The sequence below is a fragment of the Raphanus sativus genome, chromosome 9 (genome assembly GCF_000801105.2).
Source record: "Raphanus sativus cultivar WK10039 chromosome 9, ASM80110v3, whole genome shotgun sequence".
NCBI lineage: Eukaryota > Viridiplantae > Streptophyta > Magnoliopsida > Brassicales > Brassicaceae > Raphanus > Raphanus sativus.
Window position 1 is genome coordinate 9,360,719 of NC_079519.1, and position 22,119 is coordinate 9,382,837.

At 37.0% G+C, this 22,119-nt stretch overlaps 3 protein-coding genes across 4 annotated transcripts; 2 read left to right on the top strand and 1 right to left on the bottom strand.

Annotated features, from left to right (window-relative positions):
* The first annotated feature begins 875 nt into the window (after positions 1-875).
* LOC108855708 (cyclic nucleotide-gated ion channel 4) lies at positions 876-6,289 on the top strand. Its single transcript, XM_018629585.2, has 8 exons — positions 876-1,574; positions 2,166-2,381; positions 3,946-4,259; positions 4,385-4,493; positions 4,583-4,819; positions 4,910-4,996; positions 5,264-5,628; positions 5,923-6,289. Exons 1-8 carry the CDS (start codon positions 963-965, stop codon positions 6,074-6,076), a joined length of 2,094 nt encoding a protein of 697 aa, XP_018485087.2. The 5' UTR covers positions 876-962; the 3' UTR covers positions 6,077-6,289.
* Positions 6,290-10,412: 4,123 nt separating this feature from the next.
* On the top strand, positions 10,413-13,844 carry LOC108826412 (uncharacterized). Of its 2 annotated transcripts, none has more exons than XM_018599797.2 (3): positions 10,413-10,795; positions 12,374-12,889; positions 13,383-13,844. In XM_018599797.2, exons 2-3 carry the CDS (start codon positions 12,407-12,409, stop codon positions 13,740-13,742), a joined length of 843 nt encoding a protein of 280 aa, XP_018455299.1. In that variant the 5' UTR covers positions 10,413-10,795; positions 12,374-12,406; the 3' UTR covers positions 13,743-13,844. The 2 variants fall into 2 exon arrangements, with proteins under 2 accessions (XP_018455299.1, XP_018455298.1); XM_018599796.2 differs by lacking the exon at positions 10,413-10,795 and adding an exon at positions 11,937-12,271.
* Positions 13,845-15,476: 1,632 nt separating this feature from the next.
* On the bottom strand, positions 15,477-15,944 carry LOC108824702 (uncharacterized mitochondrial protein AtMg00310-like). Its single transcript, XM_056994722.1, has one exon. The coding sequence runs from the start codon at positions 15,942-15,944 to the stop codon at positions 15,477-15,479; it is 468 nt and encodes a 155-aa protein (XP_056850702.1).
* Between the last annotated feature and the right edge of the window lie 6,175 nt (positions 15,945-22,119).

Genomic DNA, 22,119 nt, shown 5'->3' on the forward strand with positions numbered 1-22,119 from the left:
GTCTTATCAGCTTATGGTACAATTCTTTTTTTCTTTCTTATGGTACAATTTTGTTTTGTTTCAATCGTATTCCATTTATTACTATTATAACGAGATCTATTATTTTACTAATTTAACAGGATCAATAATGCTTCATGTATTATTGAATCGACAAGGATATATATATAGTCGCCATCTAAATGTTTTGTTTGCTTCTAGTATAGTACAAAAAACTCTGATAAAAAGATAAGAGAATTTTACACCCAAAAAAAGATAAGAGAAAAAAAAAATCAAGAACAGAACGAAAAGAGTTCAAAATTATTAAGGGAGAAAATTTTGATGACGGAAGAAAGTATTAAGAGCACCTCCAACAATAGGTTAGGAAGAGTTCTAAGTATTTAAGAAAAAGTAAAAAAAAAAAAAATTAAGCAAGAAAAGATGAAAAATTCTAGTTTTACAGATTTTTAGAAACTGTTAGTATACCTAAGAAACGTAAGAGGTAATTAATGTTTTTATTGAGTTTAGAAAAATAAAATATAATTGAATAACTATAATACTATTATTTTTTTTCTTTTAGAAACTTATGTAGTTTCTTATTGTTGGAATTTATACCGAATGTTACATGTTTGTAACTATAATTGCGACCTACTAGTCAACTACGTCGAAAAATGCAAGATATTTTTCTGCAATATATTTATCTTTAATTAGTTGTTTTTGATGCCATAGTAAGTGTATAATCTATAAATAACATGCTTAAATAAAATTATCAAAAGAAAAATGCTTAAGTAAACTATAACAGAAACAACCAGAAAATCACAAGGGTGCTAATGCTATGGTAAGTTAAAGTAAAAATTAAGAATATCCTCTTTTCTATAAGACAACGTATCTCTCTCAAAAAAAAAAAAATCATTGTAGAACTTCGCATTCTATTAATTTATCACCGCTCTCTCTCTCTATCTCTCTTGCATGCTCTAGTACTCCCCATGGCAACCGAGCAAGAATTCACACGTGCGTCACGCGTCTCACGCGCCTCAAGCAGCATAGGATATTATTCAGACGAAGATTACACGACGGAGGAAGAGGAGGACGAAGAAGAAGAGATGGAAGAACTTGAGGAAGAGGAGGACGAAGAAGAAGAGACACATGTGGGGGTCACGTGCGGAATAAGAAGAAACGGGTCATCGAGTAGCTATAATAAATGGATGATGTTGGGTCGAATACTTGACCCGAGATCCAAATTGGTTCAAGAATGGAACAAAGTCTTTCTCCTTGTGTGCGCGACGGGCCTTTTCGTAGACCCACTTTTTCTCTACACCATATCAGTGAACAATACATGTATGTGTCTCCTTGTAGACGGTTGGCTCGCTCTCACCATCACTGCCGTGCGCTCCATGACCGATCTTTTGCATTTGTGGAACATTTGGCTTCAGTTCAAGATTGCTTGTCGGTGGCCTTATCCCGGTGGAGATAGCGACGGCGATACTAACAAAGGAGATGAGACACGTCTCCGTACGAGTAGAAGAGTTGCTCCGCCTTACGTTAAGAAGAAAGGGACGTTCTTCTTCGATCTCTTCGTTATTTTACCATTACCTCAGGTTAGTAAACCAATACGTTGTACTCTTCTTTTCTACCCACAAATAAATATTATTACTTTCCCCGTGAATACGATAAACTAATCTTAAGTAATTACTTAACATATAGTTATAATATGCAGTAACTAATCATAAACCAAGTAGGTCCTTTATATGATATCTTTGTTTTCTGACAGTATTCTAGATAGTATGTTAGTCGAGGCACAAACATATCTTTGTGGAACATTTGAATTCAGTTCAAGATTGATATACTCTTACATAACTAAGCGAGATTTCTTGTGAGTTCATAACTGGGACAATTACCAACTTTGGTTTAAAGGCACAAACATAGTAATCGAATCTAGAACGGAACTAAAATTGACTAATCTAGGAAAAAATCTTATATCATATGGTCTGAACTTGACTAAGCTGAGAAAAAATCTTGGATAATTAATTATATGGTCTGTAATAACTCTAACTTAGTCTAACCTAATCATGTTCGTGTGTGGACCAAATGAAATGATACATATTCGTTTTCAATCTATCTTTTCGTTTGGTACATTTTTGTTTTTTTTGTTATAATTTAGTAACCATTATTTTTGAAAATGAGAGCAGCTGGTGTTGTGGGTGGTGATACCTTCTGTTCTAAAGATAGGCTCGGTGACTCTGGTGGTGTCAGTTTTGCTTGTATCATTCCTCTTCCAATATCTACCGAAGATCTATCACTCCATTCGCCATCTCCGTCAAAATGCTACTTTATCAGGTTACATATTCGGCACCGTCTGGTGGGGAATAGCACTCAACATGATCGCTTATTTCGTCGCTGCTCATGTAAGTCTTTTGATAAAACATGAACTATAAATTTCAATGATTAAGATCAAATATAACTATGTTTAACAATTCCTAAGTGAATCAGCAATGTCAAAAATTATTTTTCGGCTAAAATTTTTGAGCAGTTGTTTATAAGTCTAACTATATACTTTTTATTCATTTTGTTCATCAAAATAGAATACAAATTTCAGTAATATAGTAATGCATGTTTACAAATTTTGTCTGCATATGTTTGTGTGTGTGTGTTTGTGGGTAGTTTCTTTAAATTAAATTACTCATATATGGAAAAGGATTGATTTTTCAGGTGCCAGGTAATTAATTATATGTAATTAATTATATGTTATATGATTTTGGTTGTCAGATTATTTAAAATGCTACCTAAAGTATTGTCACATGGACCTTTTCCATTTCTGTGGGAGTCTTCTTTTGAAACAGAAATATTTCAGAAAATGCCAAAATAAGAAAAGATTTGTTAGGAGGAAGGTATGATTCTCTGAATCACAAAGTCGCAATCAAATCATTTAATGAAATTAGACACAAGTTGCATAGGCTTTTACGTATGATTAAATAAGAAAGACTAGGTTAGAATAACAAATTATGCAATCATGAGCTCCCTTTTCCAAATACATATTTCACATTTTCACTTTTGGTTGTCCCTCAATGACTCATCACACCTTTTAGCTAACATCGTATGAGAATTTATTAGATTTTCCAAATCAATCATAAACGTATTAAGTTGTAATTAAATATCAACTAAAATCGGCAAGAAAATATATTAGCTTGCCAATTTTAGGGGTGTCAAAATTGAGCTAGCTCGCTCAGCTCAGCTCAGCTCGTAGTAAGCTCGGCTCTTTCATGAGTTAGCTCAGATCAGCTCATTTATTATATGAGCTTCAATATGTAAACTCGTACTCAGATCATCTAGATCATGAGTTAAATGAGCTAACTCGTGATCTAACACAAAATAATTATAACTATATTAAATTAAACATCGATAAAATTACTTCTATAGTATTATTCAAAATTTAATAAAACTATTAATCATAAATAACTTACCGTGAGTTCTGAGTTACGATAAGCAAAGTGAGAGGAGACGTATGTCAAATTTGAGATCAATGAAATTTCTGAGAGAGATGATATGGTTAACGTGGGTTTATATAGAAGATTTTGATAATTTCTAAACAGGATAGTCTCTTTTTTCTTTCTTCGGAAAAAGTATAGATAACTTTTAAAAGTTTTATTCCTATATTACTTATGTATATTTTATATTTTAGTTTTAAAGATAAATATGATAAATATAAAAATTATCTTTTTCCATAAGAAATGAACGAGCTCATGAGTCAGCTCATGTTCATTAACGATCGTTCATATAACTCGTGATCTTTTTTAAGCTCGATCATTAAACTCATTTATTAAATGAGCCTAAAATATAGTGATCATACTCATGAAAAAATGAGCTGAGCTGAGCTAACTCATGAGTTGTAACTCACTCATGAGTTGTAACTCATTTTGACACTCCTAGCCAATTTACAATCTTAATCACTCTTATATATATGATATACAGGCAGCAGGAGCATGTTGGTACTTGTTAGGGGTCCAAAGATCTGCTAAATGTCTTAAAGAACAATGTGATAACACAATGGGATGCGACCTACGAACGCTGTCATGTAAGGAACCAGTGTACTATGGCACGACCGAGATGGTCCTTGACAGGGCTAGACTGGCTTGGGCACAAAACAACCAAGCACGATCCATTTGCTTAGATATCAACACCAACTACACTTATGGTGCTTATAAATGGACCATTCAACTTGTGAGCAATGAAAGCCGGTTGGAGAAAATTCTTTTCCCTATATTTTGGGGTCTCATGACTCTCAGGTATTTCACAATTCACATATTCCACTGGCATAACCCTTTCCTTAATTATGTATGTATATATAGAACTACCAATAATGAATATATAAGAAACGTTCAATTGATTTTTGATCGATATAATTAATCAGCACGTTTGGGAATTTGGAGAGTACAACAGAGTGGTCTGAAGTTGTCTTCAATATAATAGTTCTAACAAGTGGTCTTCTTCTCGTCACCATGTTGATCGGTAACATAAAGGTAACTGCATTAGCTTTTGTTTTCTTACCATTTATTTCAAAATATCCTTACTTAAGGAATTAGAGTTTGTATTCAATATCCAAATGTAGGTGTTTCTGCATGCAACAACTTCAAAGAAGCAAGCAATGCACCTGAAAATGAGGAACATAGAGTGGTGGATGAAGAAGAGACAATTACCATTAGGGTACCAGCAACGAGTCCGCAACTATGAGCGGCAGAGATGGGCTGCTATGCGTGGTGTAGACGAGTGTGAGATGGTTCAGAACCTTCCAGAAGGTCTTAGGAGAGACATCAAGTACCATCTTTGTTTAGACTTAGTCCGGCAGGTCAGACTGGTCACTACAGTTAATTAATAATATAAGGAAAAAAATATAATAGATGATAATTGATATCGATGAGTATTTGCATTCTTCTAGGTTCCATTGTTTCAGCATATGGATGATTTGGTACTCGAGAATATATGCGATCGTGTGAAGTCACTTATTTTCACCAAAGGAGAAACCGTAAGTAATTTTAACCCCATTTACGGATTATATATTTCAGTGTCGTGAAGGCCATCTAGTTAGGAAAACCATGCACAGATACATCTGACCCTTCGTAGCAATTGCATCATGATACCAGACATAAAAATCCCAACAAATAAAAAATTTCCTGAATTGTTTGAATTATTACCCACAAAATATATTTTGTTTGTTAACGTGGAATCCAAGAAATGTCTCAACGATGAACACGGTTTTTTTGGTTTAAAAATAATATTTTTGAAAGTGCAGATCCAGAAAGAAGGAGATGCAGTACAGAGAATGTTGTTTGTAGTGAGAGGCCATCTTCAGAGTAGTCAGTTACTCAGAGATGGTGTCAAAAGCTGTTGCATGTTAGGTCCGGGTAATTTTAGCGGTGACGAGCTTCTCTCGTGGTGTCTCCGACGACCATTCGTGGAGAGGCTACCGCCGTCTTCGTCAACGCTCGTAACGCTCGAGACCACCGAAGCGTTTGGACTCGACGCTGAAGACGTTAAGTATGTGACTCAACATTTCCGTTACACTTTTGTCAATGAGAAAGTCAAACGTAGTGCCCGCTATTATTCTCCTGGGTGGCGAACTTGGGCCGCGGTTGCGGTTCAGCTCGCTTGGAGGAGGTACGTCTCATTACTTGAATATATGAATTTCCCTCTTTAAAGTTGAAAATCATATGCCAATTTTGTTTTTTTTTATTGATGATGTAGCGAAGATGAGCTTTTCAATCACTATAAAAAACAATTTTTTTAATTTTAATATGTTTTTCAACTTCATAACAAGTCCAAAAAAATACTGCCGCATTAAGAAATATAAATAAATACACAATATTACAAATTCAAAACCTTTTCTGACTTTGGGTTTAATTTGGAGATATGTGTGAATAGATTTTACATATGTTCTTGTTAATGTGATAGGTACAAGCATAGGTTAACGTTGACGTCACTGTCGTTCATAAGGCCGAGGAGACCATTGTCGAGATGTGCATCACTTGGAGAAGATAAATTGAGGCTCTACACAGCAATCTTAACCTCTCCTAAACCCAATCCTGACGATTTCGATGATTATTAGTTGATACTATTTAAATTACATCGATCTACAATTACTCTATCATATAAAATGATAAAAAATTAGTTTCTATTTTTACGTTCAGCCTAATATACTCCCTCTGTTTCTATATGTAAGTAGTTTTAGCCTAAATTTTTTGTTTCATAATATAAGATGTTTTCACAATCTAAAAAAACTTTTACATTTATTATATATTGTATAACTAATCTTATAATCCATGCATTTTTATTACTGGTTGAATTTATATATTAAATGTTGTTTTCTTAAAAGTAACAATTTTCTTAATATTGACACTTTTAACTAAAACTACTTACATATAAAAACAGAAAAAGTATTATTTTAGTTGATACTTCCTCCGTTTCATATTATTTGTCTAACTAACCTTATGCACACAGATTAAGAAAATATTTAGTTTTACATATTTTTAAAATAAAAATACTATTACCAATACACCTAACCATATATCAACCAATAGAAAAATAAAATAGAGAATATTGTCAATAAATTTTGCATTGAAAACCGAGAACGACACTTATTTTAAAACAAAAAATTTCCTCTAGAATGACAAATAATTAGAAACTGAGGGAGTAACATTTAGTCCAATATTAAATCGATGATAGAACCTTTCCAGTTTGAAATGAGAAACCATTTTTTTAGAATAAGACTAAGGGCTTTTTGCAAAATTGACTCAAAACTCAAAGTCAAATACAAAACTAACCTATGCTTTTTTGAAATTTTCTTTTGTCCTCTTCACCCCACAGGTTCACATTATTCACGAAAATGCCATTAATTTTTTTTTTCTTTTTTTTTTCTTTTCGAAAGTGACATTTTTACTCTCTCAACCTCATCATCTTCAAGTATTTACAAAATTACCATTGCCATCAATACCCTAACCACCATGAACAACCAATTTGAAGCTCTTAATGCATCTCAAATCGATTTACACTCTCTTTTTCCCAATTGTTATGAACTAAAAACAACATTTCTTTCACTTTTTCTCCACATTCATCCAAAAAACTCAAGTTTTTGATTATAAAATTTTTATGGTTGATAGAACCATTCAAGCTTATGATTCTTAGTGGGTTACTTTCGTTTGAGGTTCTATGTGGTTGGAGAAGACTTATGTGTGATAAAGAAGTCATCTCACTAATTTAAGGTATGAAATTGATTTTTTTTCCAGATCTGTTCGCCTTACCCGTAAATCTTCTGGCTGTAGAAGACTTAAGGGTAAGTCTTCTGGTCAAACTGGATGACTTACTTGTAAGTCGTCCAGTTTTGTTTGTTAAAAAAAAACTCTAGACGACTTATAAGTCGTCTAGGATAAACATGTTAGTTTTGTATTTGACCGAATTGTGTCAGATATTTGACTTTTCTTGGACGACTTACTTGTAAGTCGTCTATGAGAAAACAGAAAAATCAATATTTTATTATTTCTAGACGACTTAAGTCTTCTCAGGTTAGTTTTGCAATTGGAAAATAAAACTTAAATATTAATTTTTTCCTAGACGACTTACTTGAAAGTCGTCCAGTGAGACGACTTAATTTAAGTCGTCTAGAATTTTTTTTCTGAGATTCTGGTCAAACCTTACTTATCTCAGACGACTTTCAAGTAAGTCGTCTAGGAAAAATTAAATATTTATGTTTTATTTTCCAATTGCAAAACTAACCTGAGAAGACTTACAAGTAAGTCGTCTAGGAAAAGTCAAATATCTGACACAATTCGGTCAAATACAAAAATAACCTGTTTATCCTGGACGACTTATTGGTAAGTCGTCTGGAGTTTTTTTTTTAACAAACAAAATTGGACGACTTACAAGTAAGTCGTCCCATTTAAAAGTCAATTGCAAAAATAACCTCTCCAGACGACTTAATAAATAATTTTTAACATTTTCTTATTAATTCATGTATATTAATCAATATTAGAGATACTTAATGAAATTTATAACATAATTGGTGATATATATGAGGTTACCAATATTCATGTTACTCAAAGTTTCTAGCTAATATGTTTTTAACTCATACATGTTCTATCTTTGTTAATGTGTTTTTATTTTGAATTTTTGCAGATGACACGTTAGATACATGCATTATATGGAGAATAAAAGCATCCAGATGTTGCGTATAAAACAATACAAGTCTGAAGATTTAACAATTACAGAAGACTTACCAGTAAGTCGTCTGATAAGTCTTATACACAAAAGATTTACCAGACGACTTACTGGTAAGTCTTCTACAAAAAAAAAATTTCAACACAAACTTGTAAAAAATGTGATATGCTTTGACTAGTTACTATTATTTTTTTCCATCTCTTAAGTATTTTTGTTATAGAAACCAATGATGATTATTGTTATGAGTTGGAACAATGGTCTTAAAATGTTGTATCAGTAAGAAGCTACCAACATTCTTATTTATTACATACATTACATTTTGGGAAACATTATTAATGATTTTACAAAAATGTCACAACTAAGGGAGTACACATGTAAATCACAAAACATACCACAAACAAACTATTATATATCATTTCTCTACAAAGACAAGCTTAGACTCCACTTAATATGGAAGAAAAATTCTTCAGAAGTCATCTAGGAGGTCCAGACGACTTCCAGGACGTCCAGACGACTTCTTGGAAGTCCAGACGACTTCCATGAGGTCCAGACGACTTACAGGAGGTCCAGACGACTTCCAGGAGGTCCAGAGGACTTCCAGGAGGTCCAGAAGACTTCCAGAAGGTCCATACGACTTCCAGGAGGTCCAGAAGACTTCTAGGAGGTCCAGGCGACTTCCAGGAGATCCAGAAGACTTCCAGAAGGTCCAGACGACTTCCAGGAGGTCCAGAAGACTTCCAGGAGATCCAGAAGACTTCCTGGAAGTCGTCTGGACTTCCTGTAAGTCGTCTGGACTTCCTGGAAGTCGTCTGGACTTTCTGTAAGTCTTCTGGACCTCCTGGAAATCGTCTGGACCTCTTGGAAGTCGTCTGGACCTCCTGGAAGTCGTCTGGACCTCATGGAAGTCGTCCCAGAAGTCTTCCAGATCTGAAAAACCTGCATATCCAGATCTGAAAAATCTGCACATCCAAAAACGTTCAAATGGCTTAAAAACATAGAAAATGAGTGGAAGATTAAATAGACATACTTATATAGAACACACAACGTACATATCCAAGTGGAAGTTGAGAACCATCTGATTAAACACCTGCAAAAAGATAGATATTCAGAAAGGCATGAGACAAAACTGAAAAATTCATATAAAGTTTGGTGTTTTCAAGTCTAAGAGATTAGAGTGGCTTTGGAGAGTATTAGTTTGAGAAAAAAGGTAAGAACTTTATGCAACAAGAAGTTACAAAATGAAGAAAAATGAGACATAAAAAATACATATCTAAAATTAATAGATCTACCTTTAAATGAGTGGAAGATGAGAATCATGTGATGAAAAACCTGCAAAAACAAGATAAATTAGTGAGAAAGACATGAGACAAAAACAATCAATTGATATAAAGCTTGGTGTTTATAAGTTCAAAGAGATTAGAGAGAGGTTTGAGAGTTTTAGAATGATGAACATTACATTTTTGTTGCAGCCATTTGAGAGGAGGAGAGAGAATGTGTAAAAAAAATTTTATATAGGGAGACCAAAAATCCAATTAGGTTAAATATTTTGGATTGAGAAGACTTTCAAGTAAGTCTTCTGAATAGAAGACTTCCTAGACGACTTACTTGTAAGTCTACCAGAAGACTTCAATATTTTTAGCGGGAAACTCAAATATTTTTAGCGGGAAACTAAATACTTTCACTCATCTATGTTGAAAACAATCACTTTTATTATATCTTAATTTATATCACTTATAACATATGTTAATTACATGCTTTCAATTTTTCACTTATCAAAATATTTTTCTATAAATTTTATAAATTAATTTTAAGATCAACTATACCAGAAGACTTACTTGTAAGTCGTCCAAACCCTAAATTTAACCTCTAAACTAAATTGACTAAAATTAACTAACTAAACACGTTATAAAATCAAATTAAACTTGCTTTGTGTTTACTATACACATAAATAAACACATTTGGGTAAATTTCATATTTTTCAAAAATATTTTTATACTTTCCAAAATCTAACCCTAAGAACACATACAATACTACAACATATGTTGGCAAAACCTAAACCAAAGAATATCATGACTCACTACTTTCACTCATCTATGTTGAAAACAATTCACTTTTGTTATATTTTAATTTATAACACTTTTAACATATCTTAATTACATGATTTCAATTTTTCACTTATCAAAATATTTTTTAAAAAATTTATAAATTATTTTTAAGATTAACTATACCCTCTGTTCTAAAACGCGGGCGTCTAGCCGCGTAATCGCACGCGTATACGTGAAACGTGAGGTTGCCGTGGCGAATTAGTCCAATTCGGTGACATTATACGGTGCTCCGATTTTAGGCCGAGTAGCGCACTGAATTTGATAATGCGGCCGCCTAATGAATAATACAGTTGATTAAAAGTTGTTTGACCCAAACTATTTGGCCCATTTAGATAAAAATTAAAAACCTTATCTCTTTGTCCCGAGTATCGATTTGGGGTTTTTTCTGAATTTTCACTCTTGTAATTCTTATCTGTGATTTTTTGTTGTCAATCGAAAGTGAGACAGAATGAATCAAGAACTCATACATGTCTGATCTTCATTTCCACCCTTACTGAAGTCATTTCTCGGTAATAATCTTTTACCAAAGCTTGGTTATTTGTGAAATTTGTTTAGGTTGATGTTTATAGATCGTGAATCAAGAGCCGATAAATGTTGTGAGCGAAGCTTCGTTGACGTGTGGCGGAAGCTTTGTTGATGATTTTAGTTATTGAAGCTTTTTCAGTTTCGTACTTTTTTTGTTAGCTTTTTTTGATTAAAATTAAAATCTTAATTTAGAGCTTCGTATATCACACACCAAGCTTCTTACTAAATTGTCTGGTTTCACATCACCTGTCCTAGAATGTCTGTAAGAAGGTTCAAAAAATCTCTTTTTTTTTTGTTAGAGTTTCTAGTGTTGTCTTTATAGTTCAGTAAATAATTTTTAATAAGGATAATGAAACTTGTCCTGTAGTGATGTTTGTATGTTGGCAATCAAAATTTTGGAAGTGTTGTCGTGAGTCATGTTAATAATCATTTCACTTTCTATATATTTTTTCTCGTAATGATGTTGAGTTTTTATTGTTGTTTTAGCTTAGGAAATAATGGAAATCCAGCAACAGATAAAAGGAAACTCAAATGATGTAGACTGGAAGTATGATTGTTATGTGATCCACGACTTTCAGAAAAAAATGAGATGTAGGTTATGTGGCTAAGAATTTTTTGGTGGCAACAGAAAAAGTGTGATGTAGGTTTTGATTTTGTATATTAGATGTGGTTGAAAAAACAACAGTTGTGATATATGATCTAACTTGGAATTTGATGAATTTTTGTACATTTAAACTAGAATCTTATTAAAACTAGGCTCCGCGTATATTCCGAGTTTATCCCGAGTTTTTAGCAACTCGTTAGGCCTAAGGTAGCCGCACGGATAGCGCGTAGCGCGATTCCGAACAGGGACTATACCAGACGACTTACTGGGGTTAAAAATGTAAAAAAAACTGTTTTTTTTGTTTGGTCATAAGAGACTGGTTGTAATTTCAATAGTTTTTAAGTTACTTCTGCATTTAATTTAAATTTGGGTATACTTTTGCATTTGAAATCAAGTTGCGAGTTGGCAATTTTCACTACGACTAACGTTGTTTCCAAGAAAATGATGGGGCTGCACAACGATGGTGTTTTCTTCGAGTGGCGTTTCCAAGAAAATGATGGGGCTGCACAACGATGGTGTCTTCTTCGAGTGGGGCCTATTACAAAATGTTTGTTAATAGCTTAGATCACTGGTTCGGCTCTGTACCCTGCCGAGATTTAGACTAACCGGTTCGGTTTACTAAGCGGTGAAAAAGAGAGTTAGCTGAAAGATTCGCTGACCTGTCATAGATTCATTTGGGACGTGTCACCCAATACTTCCTTGCTTTCAAAGCAATTAACAAATTCTCCAAAGGACAGAAACCTAAAACTTTTACAGCTTTTGCCACCAAACGACCAACAATCATTTATTTTAAATATACCAGAGAACAATTAGCTAAAGACACTTGTTGCCGCCTTTGTCTCTTCACCTCTAGCCTGTAATATCATTCCTCCTCCAATATTTCATTGTTTCTCTGAACATTCTCGCATTTTCTTGGGGAAACATTTCTAATCTTTTTTGACTTGTTTCTCCCTTTTAGGTGAAGAGGCGTCGGGAACTTTCTCTTCCTCCGATGGCGCCTCGTCTTTTATCTTGTTTCGGCGTCAAAGGATCCTCAACTTCCACCACCGGAAAAGGCATCTCAGGACATAACGCTGCCGTCGTGGCTGCGGATGTTCCCATTGGTGACGGACCTGTTCTCGTTCAGCTCTTCTCGTCTCAGGGATGTAAGACTTCTCCTGAGGCCGAGATGCTCGTGTCCCGCCTTGGCCGTGGAGATTTCAACGGTCAGATTCGTCGTGAAGGTGGGTCTGGTTCTCCGGCTATGGTTCTTGTTTTCCACGTTGATTATTGGGATTACTTGGGGTGGAAGGATCCTTATGGGTCGAGCCAATGGACGGTGAGACAAAAGGCTTACATCGAGGCGTTGAATCAAGATACGATGTTCACTCCGCAGTTTGTGGTTCAAGGTCGCGTCCAGTTCCTAGGCAATGAGGAAGAGACTCTGCTCAAGTCCATCGTCGAAGCGCCTAGGTTTCCTTCTCCGGCGTTTCAGGTGAGTACTTACATAACATTGCCATGTTAATTAATCTATAAGTTGAGGCATCATTAGAATAAGTAATTCAGATGTTAGAATCCTCCATTAATATAAATGTTTATGGAATAAGTCTCACATTTTCTACTATATGAATCATCCATTAATATAAATTCTGATTTTGTCATACATGAATGTTAATGGTTTGGGATCAATGTGTGCTTGTAGCATAACATAACTATATGTATCAAAAGCATTACATCTTTGTGTGTTATTGCATATCAGTTTTTGTCTCTCTTACCATAATATAAATTTGATTGTGATCCAAGTTTCTTATTAGGGTTTTCGAGATAAGTTTCGACTCACCATCGAGAAGACCTAGGAGTTGAAACATTTTTGTATGAAGTAAAAACATAATTGGTTATAAGATCGACACACTAACCCTCTAGATGTGCTTTTAACTACATTGTAGTCAAGGTCAGTGAAATTGTTATTGGTTTTTCTTATATACCAGGCTACATTCCAAAGACCAACCTCAGAAACCCTTCAAGTATCTCTAACAGGAGCTTTGAGGATGAAAGTGGACTCGAGTGGGATCGATATAATGGTGGCGTTATACGAGAACGGAATAGTGACTGATTGCCCTCGAGGAGAGAACTCGGGAAGAGTCTTGTCCAATGACTACGTTGTAAGAAAGCTAGAAAAGTTATGCACCGTTAAAGATTTAACGGCCAAGAAAACGGTCTCGGAGACGGCGCATTTCACGGTATGGGATGGGTTCAACAGTGCTAAATGTGGAGTCGCTGTTTTCCTACAGAACACATCTCTTCAAATTTTTGGTACGCAGAGTTTTCAATTGCCTAATGAGATTTGACCAAAAAAGAACAAACAAAAATTGTGAATCTAAAGGACATTTTCCCTTTCTTTGTTCGTTCATATTTGTTTTATTAAATCATATGACTTTTTAAACTGCTGAGTGAAGAACATAGTGTTTCCGATATGTCTTAGTTCGATGCTCTCAACGAAAAATATTAGTTTTAATGCAAAGTTATAACTCGAAAGATCAAATTTGAGTCAGATGTCCATGACATTGTTATCCTACTAGTTCGTGTTGCATTACCACTCGGACTTCACCTTCTGCATGTTGATTCAAAAAATCTATATTCTTTTGTCAGGATGTAGTAATTGAAATAATACATAGTGCCATATCTAGAAAATTATTGAAACGTTAGAGCAACCTTATCCACTGTTACCCACACAAGTGTGGCCGAATGGTAAAGCGGAATTGTAAAAGTGTTAAACATTGTGAATTCAAAATCTACCATTTCAAATATGTCCACTTGTGTGTTCATACGACATTGATATCAGATTTCTATTGCGATCATGTGAGTGTCTGTTTGACATCAGTAAACCCATTTCTATAAGATTAATCGATTGTGACTCATACTCCAAACTAAAAAAATCTCTTTATCCACTATCAACGACGAAAATGACCTTTTCCTTTCTATGTCTTTTTTTTTTTGTCAACAATTTGCTTCCTTCATAAACTAAAAGATATCACACAATGTTTTGCAAAGACAGAGAAGCAAGAGCATCCTTAGCAAGACGATCTGCTACAACATTTACAGTGCGAGGAATTAACACAAAAGATAAGGTAGTGAAGAGAGGAATGAGGTGGCTGATATCAAATAAAAGCTCCGCTATCTCGTTCAGAACCGACCCTGATCGCAGGGCTGAAACTAGGACGCTTGAATCCGACAATATATGTAGCTTTGAGACTCCCTTCCTTGAAGCCTCTTGCAATGCCTCCCGTATGGCGAGGGCTTCCGCTGTTAATGCTGATCCGATAAACCTGCGAGATGCTGCACCTTGAAACTCCAAGTGATTCTTCTTGTCCTGAAAAAACCAACCAAATCCAGCACAATATGAATCAGCATTCCAAGCTCCATCTACCGAACATGTCGGAATATCTTGCTTAATAGCTCCAAATTTGCTTTTTGAAGGAAGCTCATTTGTTACAGGTTTTTCCTTTGCTAACTCCCATTCTTTAGCATCTCTAACAGCCTTTGATAGGATTTTCTCAGCTGTGTACACTTTGCTTTCAAAGAGTCTCTTGTTCCTTGCTGTCCAAATGTTCCAAAAGATCCATGGGGACAGGGGAGAACAAGTGAGGCTTGAAGGTGGTAGATTAATCACTTTTGGTAGTAGAGTGAGCATCTGACGGAGATCGCTTGGGGGAAAGGCTTGAGCATGTGTTCCCGTCAGGAAGAGAGGCGCCTGCTCCCAAGTCTTTTGCGCAAAAGGAAGAGGAAGAGCATATGAGTAATCGTTTCCACCTTTCCACAAACTTTGCATTCTGGAGCCACTTCAATTCCTCTTCGGAGCAGGAGATCCGCAACAAGGAGAGCCTCATTCAACGCCCTCCATAAGAAGTGTTGTAACTTCCCTGGTGTGTCCAACCGCCAGACATGCTTAACCCATTCAAAGCCAAACGGTAATTGGTGCTGCTCAATGAGGTTGGCCATTTTATAGCCAGTCTTTGTTGTGTAGTTTCCTTTGCATTCTCCTAACCAGACCATCTTATCTGGTGGTTTTAGAGCACTGGGAATTAGTTGTCTGATAAGCTCCTCATACTGAGGTAAATGCAATCGCACCATAGGCAATTCCACTCGTTAGACTCTTGAAGGAGGAGGTCTCTCACTCTGAGCTGTTGGTTTTCAAGTGTTGGCGGACCAATGGGGATTAGGGGTTTTGATATGGAGAGCCACGGGTCATACCACCCCGAAATATTTTCTCCATCCCCTACCAAATAGCCTAACCCTTTTTTTAGGACTTCCTTGCCTTCCATTATTCCTGTCCAGCCATGCGATGCGGTTTGCTTCTGCGTGCTCTCCATAAAGGAGCAGTCTGGAAAGTACTTGCCTTTTAAGACCTGTGAAAGTAAAGCTTCCGGATTGTTCATGATACGCCATCCCAATTTAGCTAGTAAGGAGTCATTGAATGATTCCGAATCCTTAAAGCCTAATCCTCCAACACACTTGGGTGTGGCCATTCTGTCCCAGGAAACCCACGCCATCTTGTGTTTATCAGGTGTACTATCCCACCAAAATCGGGTAACACTACAAGAAATATCAACATTGTTAGCTCACGATAAACGCTATAGTAGAGATTTCATAGCGTTTTACGATCTGCTATGTCATCGGCAGCCATCATAGGTACCCCTTTTACGATAGCACTTTTCAGTGACGCTATTTAATGTTTCATACGATAGCAATAGTTTAATGCTGTTATTTATTTTAATATAACATTATTTTTTTGTTACAAATTGATTAGGATTCGTATAGTTGTGCTATGATAGATCTTTATATAATAAATCAAAAAATAATTATAATAATAATAAAATAATTGAAAACTAAATCAAAAATTAATTTATACTGAAAATGAAATAAATTTTATTTATAAATTAAAAATGGGTTACAAATTAATTTGGGTTTACATTACTAAACCAGAAATTAAAAATAAACTTAGACCACTACAATTTCCCTAACCCGGTTTACACTAAACCAAATCTAAAAGGAAAAAAAAAACTAAACCTAAAAAACTAAGACTGCAGCGGCCGCCTCCTCCACGGCCTTGCAGCCCTTTCCCCTCTTCCAACAGCCATGAGTTTACCTCCTCCTGGCCGCCGTCCTCAAGCCGCCATGAATCTTGCCTACTCCAACCACCATGATCCTTGAGTCCTCACCTATCTTTACCAAAAACAAAATAAAATCAGATTCATAAGAGGAAAACAGATACGAAAAGGGAGAGAGGGAGAGAGGTTGACAATGGTGGTGGTGGTGATGGGAGGGCGAACGTGGTGGTGGTGGTGGGAGGGAGATCGCGGTGGTGGTGGTGGGGGTGCGATGCGATGGGAGTGATGGGAGACGAAGACGATGGGAGAAAGATGGGAGAGATGAGAGAGGCGCGGAGAGAGATAGGAGTGATGAGAGAAACAGTAAGCTTGGAGAGAGATGGGAGTGATGAGAGATATGAGATATGAGAGATGAGAATGAAGAAGAAGATGGAGTCTCAGATCTGTCGTGGAGAAAAGAGAGATAGAGGGAGAAAAAATAAAAATTAAAAGGAATAAAGTTCAACCCTTAGATCTAATTTAATCCAACGGTTCAGAAGTGTGATCCGTGTATCTCAATCTGATTGGTCAGAAAAGTTTGTTTTTTCTGTTTCTATTTTTGTTTTTGTTTTGTCCTTTAATATTTGATAATTTGTTTTGCAAATAATTTCTTTAGTTATATCTTATTTCAGAATTTATATTCTGTAGGTTATAGTTTAAATCTAAAGTTTATTTTGAACATAGTAAATTATTATTTATTTACGAATTGATGTATAATTAAGTTTGAATATATTAGATTAATATCAAAATTATGATTTTGGTCATCATTTTTAAAATTTATATGCTTACACAGAAATCTGATATATAATTCATTTATAAATTTGTTTGTTTGATTCAAAAGTTGAAATTTTTTAAATTTAGATTTTTTGGTTTATAAAAAACATTATGATTAAGAAAAGTTTAGTTTTGTGATTTAAAGTTTGGATGTTGGAAATGAGATTTAGGATTAAAATTTAGTATTTTGGATTAAAATTGGAAAATAATAGATTTGAAGACTAGATACAATATTTATAGTCAAATATTTAACAATCTAGATTTTAGGTTTATATTTAGAGTATTGAAAGTATAGTTTATGTTTGAAGTTTGAAGTTAGGAGTTAGGATATAGAATTTGATTAAAGATTAAAGATTTGTGTTTAAGAGATTATAGTTTTAAGATTAAAAATATTAAATTTTGAGTTTAATTTTAAGATTTGAAGTTATAATATGAAAATATTATATTTATAAAGGTTGTCTTAAGAGTTTAGGGTTTAAAACCATGCTTAGAGTTTAAAACATGTTTAGGATTAGGAGTTCGAATAGCTTTTCTTAGCATTATAAAAATGCTATTACATGTTTTTGATAGCATTACTAAAGTCGCTTCAATATTATCTTTGGCGCTTGAATCTCATTTCCCGGTAAATATTGACGGAATCGATGACTTTAAATTCCCGCTCAATTAATTTTTAAAATAACATTAGTTAAGTGTCATTTTAGGTTTCGCTCTACCATAGCGTTTATCTAACGCTATTATAAAATACGAAAATATTTAACTTATCTACGATAACAGTTCAGTAAAACGTGCTATAATAATCTGCTATCAATGTAGACTTTTTTTGTAGTGTAAGGACCGATTGAATGCGCTTACACAGAGATTTTGGGATCTTGAAGCTTAACATGGAGTAGTTGGGGAGCGCCGAAAGAACGGTTTGTAGTATGACATGCTTCCCCGCTCCTGACAAAAATTTAGTAGGCCAAGACTGAGCTCGTTGGCGGATTTTGTCCACCAGTCCCGTAAACACATCCTTCTTCTTCCTCCCAAAAGTCTCTGGAAGCCCTAGGTACTTTCCCATTCCATCCTCTTTATCAATTCCTATCGGTGCTTGTACTCAGCTCTTTATCTCTGATGGCGTCTTGGAGGAGAATGAAACTGTCGATTTCTCCAGGTTAATACACTGACCGGAACATGCTTCATATTTTTTGAGGATCCTCATTAGAGAGGTACAATTCCTTTACACTGGTGCCACTAAAGAAGACTGTGTCATCACCAAACAAAAGGTGGTTAATGAAAGGGCATCCTCGTGCGACTTGCAAACCCTTGAACCGTCCCAATTGTTGCTCTTTCATGCATAGACCAGTGAGGACCTCAGCACATAAGATGAACAGATACGGGGATAACGGGTCTCCTTGGCGCAGTCCCCGGTGTGGTTGGACCTGACCATAGGGTTCTCCGTTAATGAGGTACGAATAGGAGACAGTAGTGACACACTCCATCACCCAATTCACCCATACTGGATCAAATCCCAGTTGCAGGAGGACCCTCTCGAGAAAATCCCACTCTATCCGGTCGTACGCCTTGCTCATATCAGTCTTTACAACCATGGCACACCGTTTCATTGCTTCTGAGATCTTCAGGTATTGTAGGGTCTCGTGTGTAATCAGGATGTTGTCTGTGATAGATCTTCCCGGGACAAACGCTGACTGCTGCTTGGGCACAATGAGATCGATTGAACCGTTGTAGGTGCAGTGTGAGGATCTTTGCAACAATTTTGTATCGAACATTGCAAAGCGCAATGGGACGGAACTCAAAGGGGCTCTTTGCACTTGGAACTTTAGTGTCCATCTTCCCCGACAAGAAGAACTCTCTGACCTCCCAGCAGATATCCTCCCCTATCACATTCCAGAACGAGTGGTAGAAACCTGATGAGAACCCATCGGGTCCCAGCGCTTTTTCCGCATTTATATCCAGAACTGCTCGATGGATCTCAAGATCAGACATGATGACAGTAAGAGCTTGATTAGTTTCTTGCGAAATGCATCATGAGATGACTTCCCCCACTGTCGCTAACCCCGTTGAACCAACAGAAGTGAATAGGTTTGAATAGTAATCAGCAAAGACCCCACCGATTTCAGCCTCCTCATGGAATGCAACTCCCATCTCATTCTCGATAGTAGTCAGCCGATTATATGATCTCATACACTTGGTGACCGCATGAAAGTAATCGCTGTTGCGATCCCCTCCTTGCAGCCACTGTACTCGACTTCTTTGCCGCCAAAACTGCTCTTCCTCTTTATAGGCTTTACTGAACTGTTGAGAGATCTCTTAAATTCAGCCAGGAGAAGGTTCCCCTGAGGAAAGGCGCTCCTCTAAGCTAGTCTGTAGCTCCACAATCGCTTTGGCACTATTCTCCTTTTTGAGTTTGAACCAACGAATCAGTTCATTACGACAGTGCTTTATTTTATCCTCCACTTGCTCCAAGACCTCCTTTCTCCATGCTTCCTCAATTATCCCTTTAGCTTCCGGCAGGTCCTTTATGCTCCGATCATATCGAAATAAGCGTCTTCGTTTTTTCTTGGAGGTATCTAGGAAGGTGACCAAAGGGCGGTGGTCTGAGCCCTCAAACATGCGGTAATCACAGCGGCCTGACGGGAATAAATCTGTCCAAGCGCAGTTTGCTAACGAGCGATCAAGACGGGTCTTAATGAAGTGGATACATCTTTGACCCCTCCAGGACAGTGGATTGCCTATATGCTTCACATCCCATAAGCCATTTTCAGAGACGAAACCACGAAATGGGATGAAAGAGCCCTCACATCTTTCTCGTCCTCCCACCTTCTCTATGTTATCCAGGATGTCATTAAAGTCACCTGACAGTAGCCAGGCAGTATCTCTATCTCTTCCAATATGGGAGATTGATTTCCAGAACGCAGCCCGGTGCTCCTATTGTGGCATTCCATAAATTAAAGTTATATAGAAGTCGACTTTCTTTACCTTCAGTTTGGCATCAATGAAGTGAGGAGTTGCTTCAAGGATGTCGAGTGAGAAGCCTGATTTCCAGAATAACGCTAGGCCTCCGCTGAGCCCAATTGGAGGGACTGTAAAGTGATGTTCATAACCGAGGAATCGCAATTCCGAGAGCACAAAGTCATCTTGATTCTTGGTCTCCATAAGAAAGAGAATGTCCGGGGAAAGTGTCTTTTTAATTTCCCGGATCCTTGGAACTGTCAGATCTCCTCCCAGTCCTTAACAGTTCCAGCACACGAGTGCTAAGGAATCGGGTTTTGCGGATTTCGAAAATCCGCACGACGCTTCCTTATTGCCGGAACCTGCACCATAGCCGGTGGATTTTGTGCCCGAGAACCAGGTAAATTATCAGTCGTCTCTCTTTCTACACAGAGCCGCTTGCGTGCTTGATTCGCAGACCGAGTAGTCATTTGTTTAGACAGTCTCGTGCTTTGAAGAGGACTTCTGTTGAATCTGGCTTTAGGTGCCTTCTTCGCCTGAGTTGCTGGTTTAGCTGGGTTTTTCTCTTCACTGCCAACTTGCCAGTAGCCTGCTTTTTGCTCGCAGAAGCTCTTGGTGTTTTTGTTAAAGCCCCTGGCGGAGTTCCAATACGCAGAGTCGCAGGAACCCTCTGACATGAGCTAGGGTTCTCCTCTGGTGATCTCTGAATTCTCTTACTTCCCGAACTTCCTTCATTTAATTTATTACGAAGGTCTTCTTGCTCATAGGTGACCTCTACATCTTGCAGACGGGCTAAGAGAGAGCTCGAGAGGCCTCCCGATCTCTGTTGTTCTTGTTGAGGGAGCTCCACCCTTTCAAGTGTTGATCGTCGTTCCACAGACTGACTGGTGACTTCACCACGTTCTGAAATAACCGGTAGTTCCAGCGGGGTTCTAGGTGGGTTCGGGGGAGGGGTCCTTGAGGATTGAGAGTAGTGAGACCTGTCAGATGGAAGATGATGGTCTCTAGAGGAGCGTGTAGGGGAGCGGTCTCGAAGCTCTCTCCTTTCAAAGGAGACTCGCTGCTGATGGTGCCTTTGACGTGATTCAGATGCCCTCTCTGCTGGTCTTGTATCATATGCAGAGTGGTGTCGCGTAGCTTCGTCATACTGTCTCCTCTCCGAGTACACAAGGCGAGAAGTAGCTGATCATTGTGAGCGGGGGAGGTCCTCTCTCTGGTAAGCTCCAGAGTGCCTCGTTTGATTAGAGGAGGTCCGCCGATGATCCTGTATGCGTCTATGATCTTCAATGCTCCTTAATGTATTTTGTTGACTGATTCCCAAAGAGTGGGTAGAGTTGCGTTCTGAAGCTGGCTTTGTGGGGCAGTCGTCAACCTCATGGAAGAGGGAATAGCAGTAGAAGCATTGTTTCTGCAGATTTTCATATTCCAAGTCCACAGTAAAGGCCTCTCCCGACTGAAGTTGGACTGGTAGATGTATTTCTAGGCTGCGAAGGCATTCTACATCAATACGCACTCTGCCTTGAGGAACATCTTCATCAATTCTGGGGCCTATCTCATTCCCAAGAGTTTGTAAAACCTGATGAGTCCAGAGGTGGAGAGGTAATCCATGGATATTAATCCAGAAAGGAGTGTGCTTGGGGAAGGAGTTGGAGATTATCGGCTCCCATCGCTGCAGAATAACCATCCACCGCTTGTAATGGAATGGGGTTCGCCTCATGACCGATAGGATGGCTTCCTCCGTTTCGAACTTGACTTGGAAGAGGTCCGGTCCGAGAGTTCTTCCTGTGACAGCAGTTTCTAGGTTCCAGAATTGTATGAGCCAATCTAGAACCCACTGAGGTTTTTGTACCGTGGG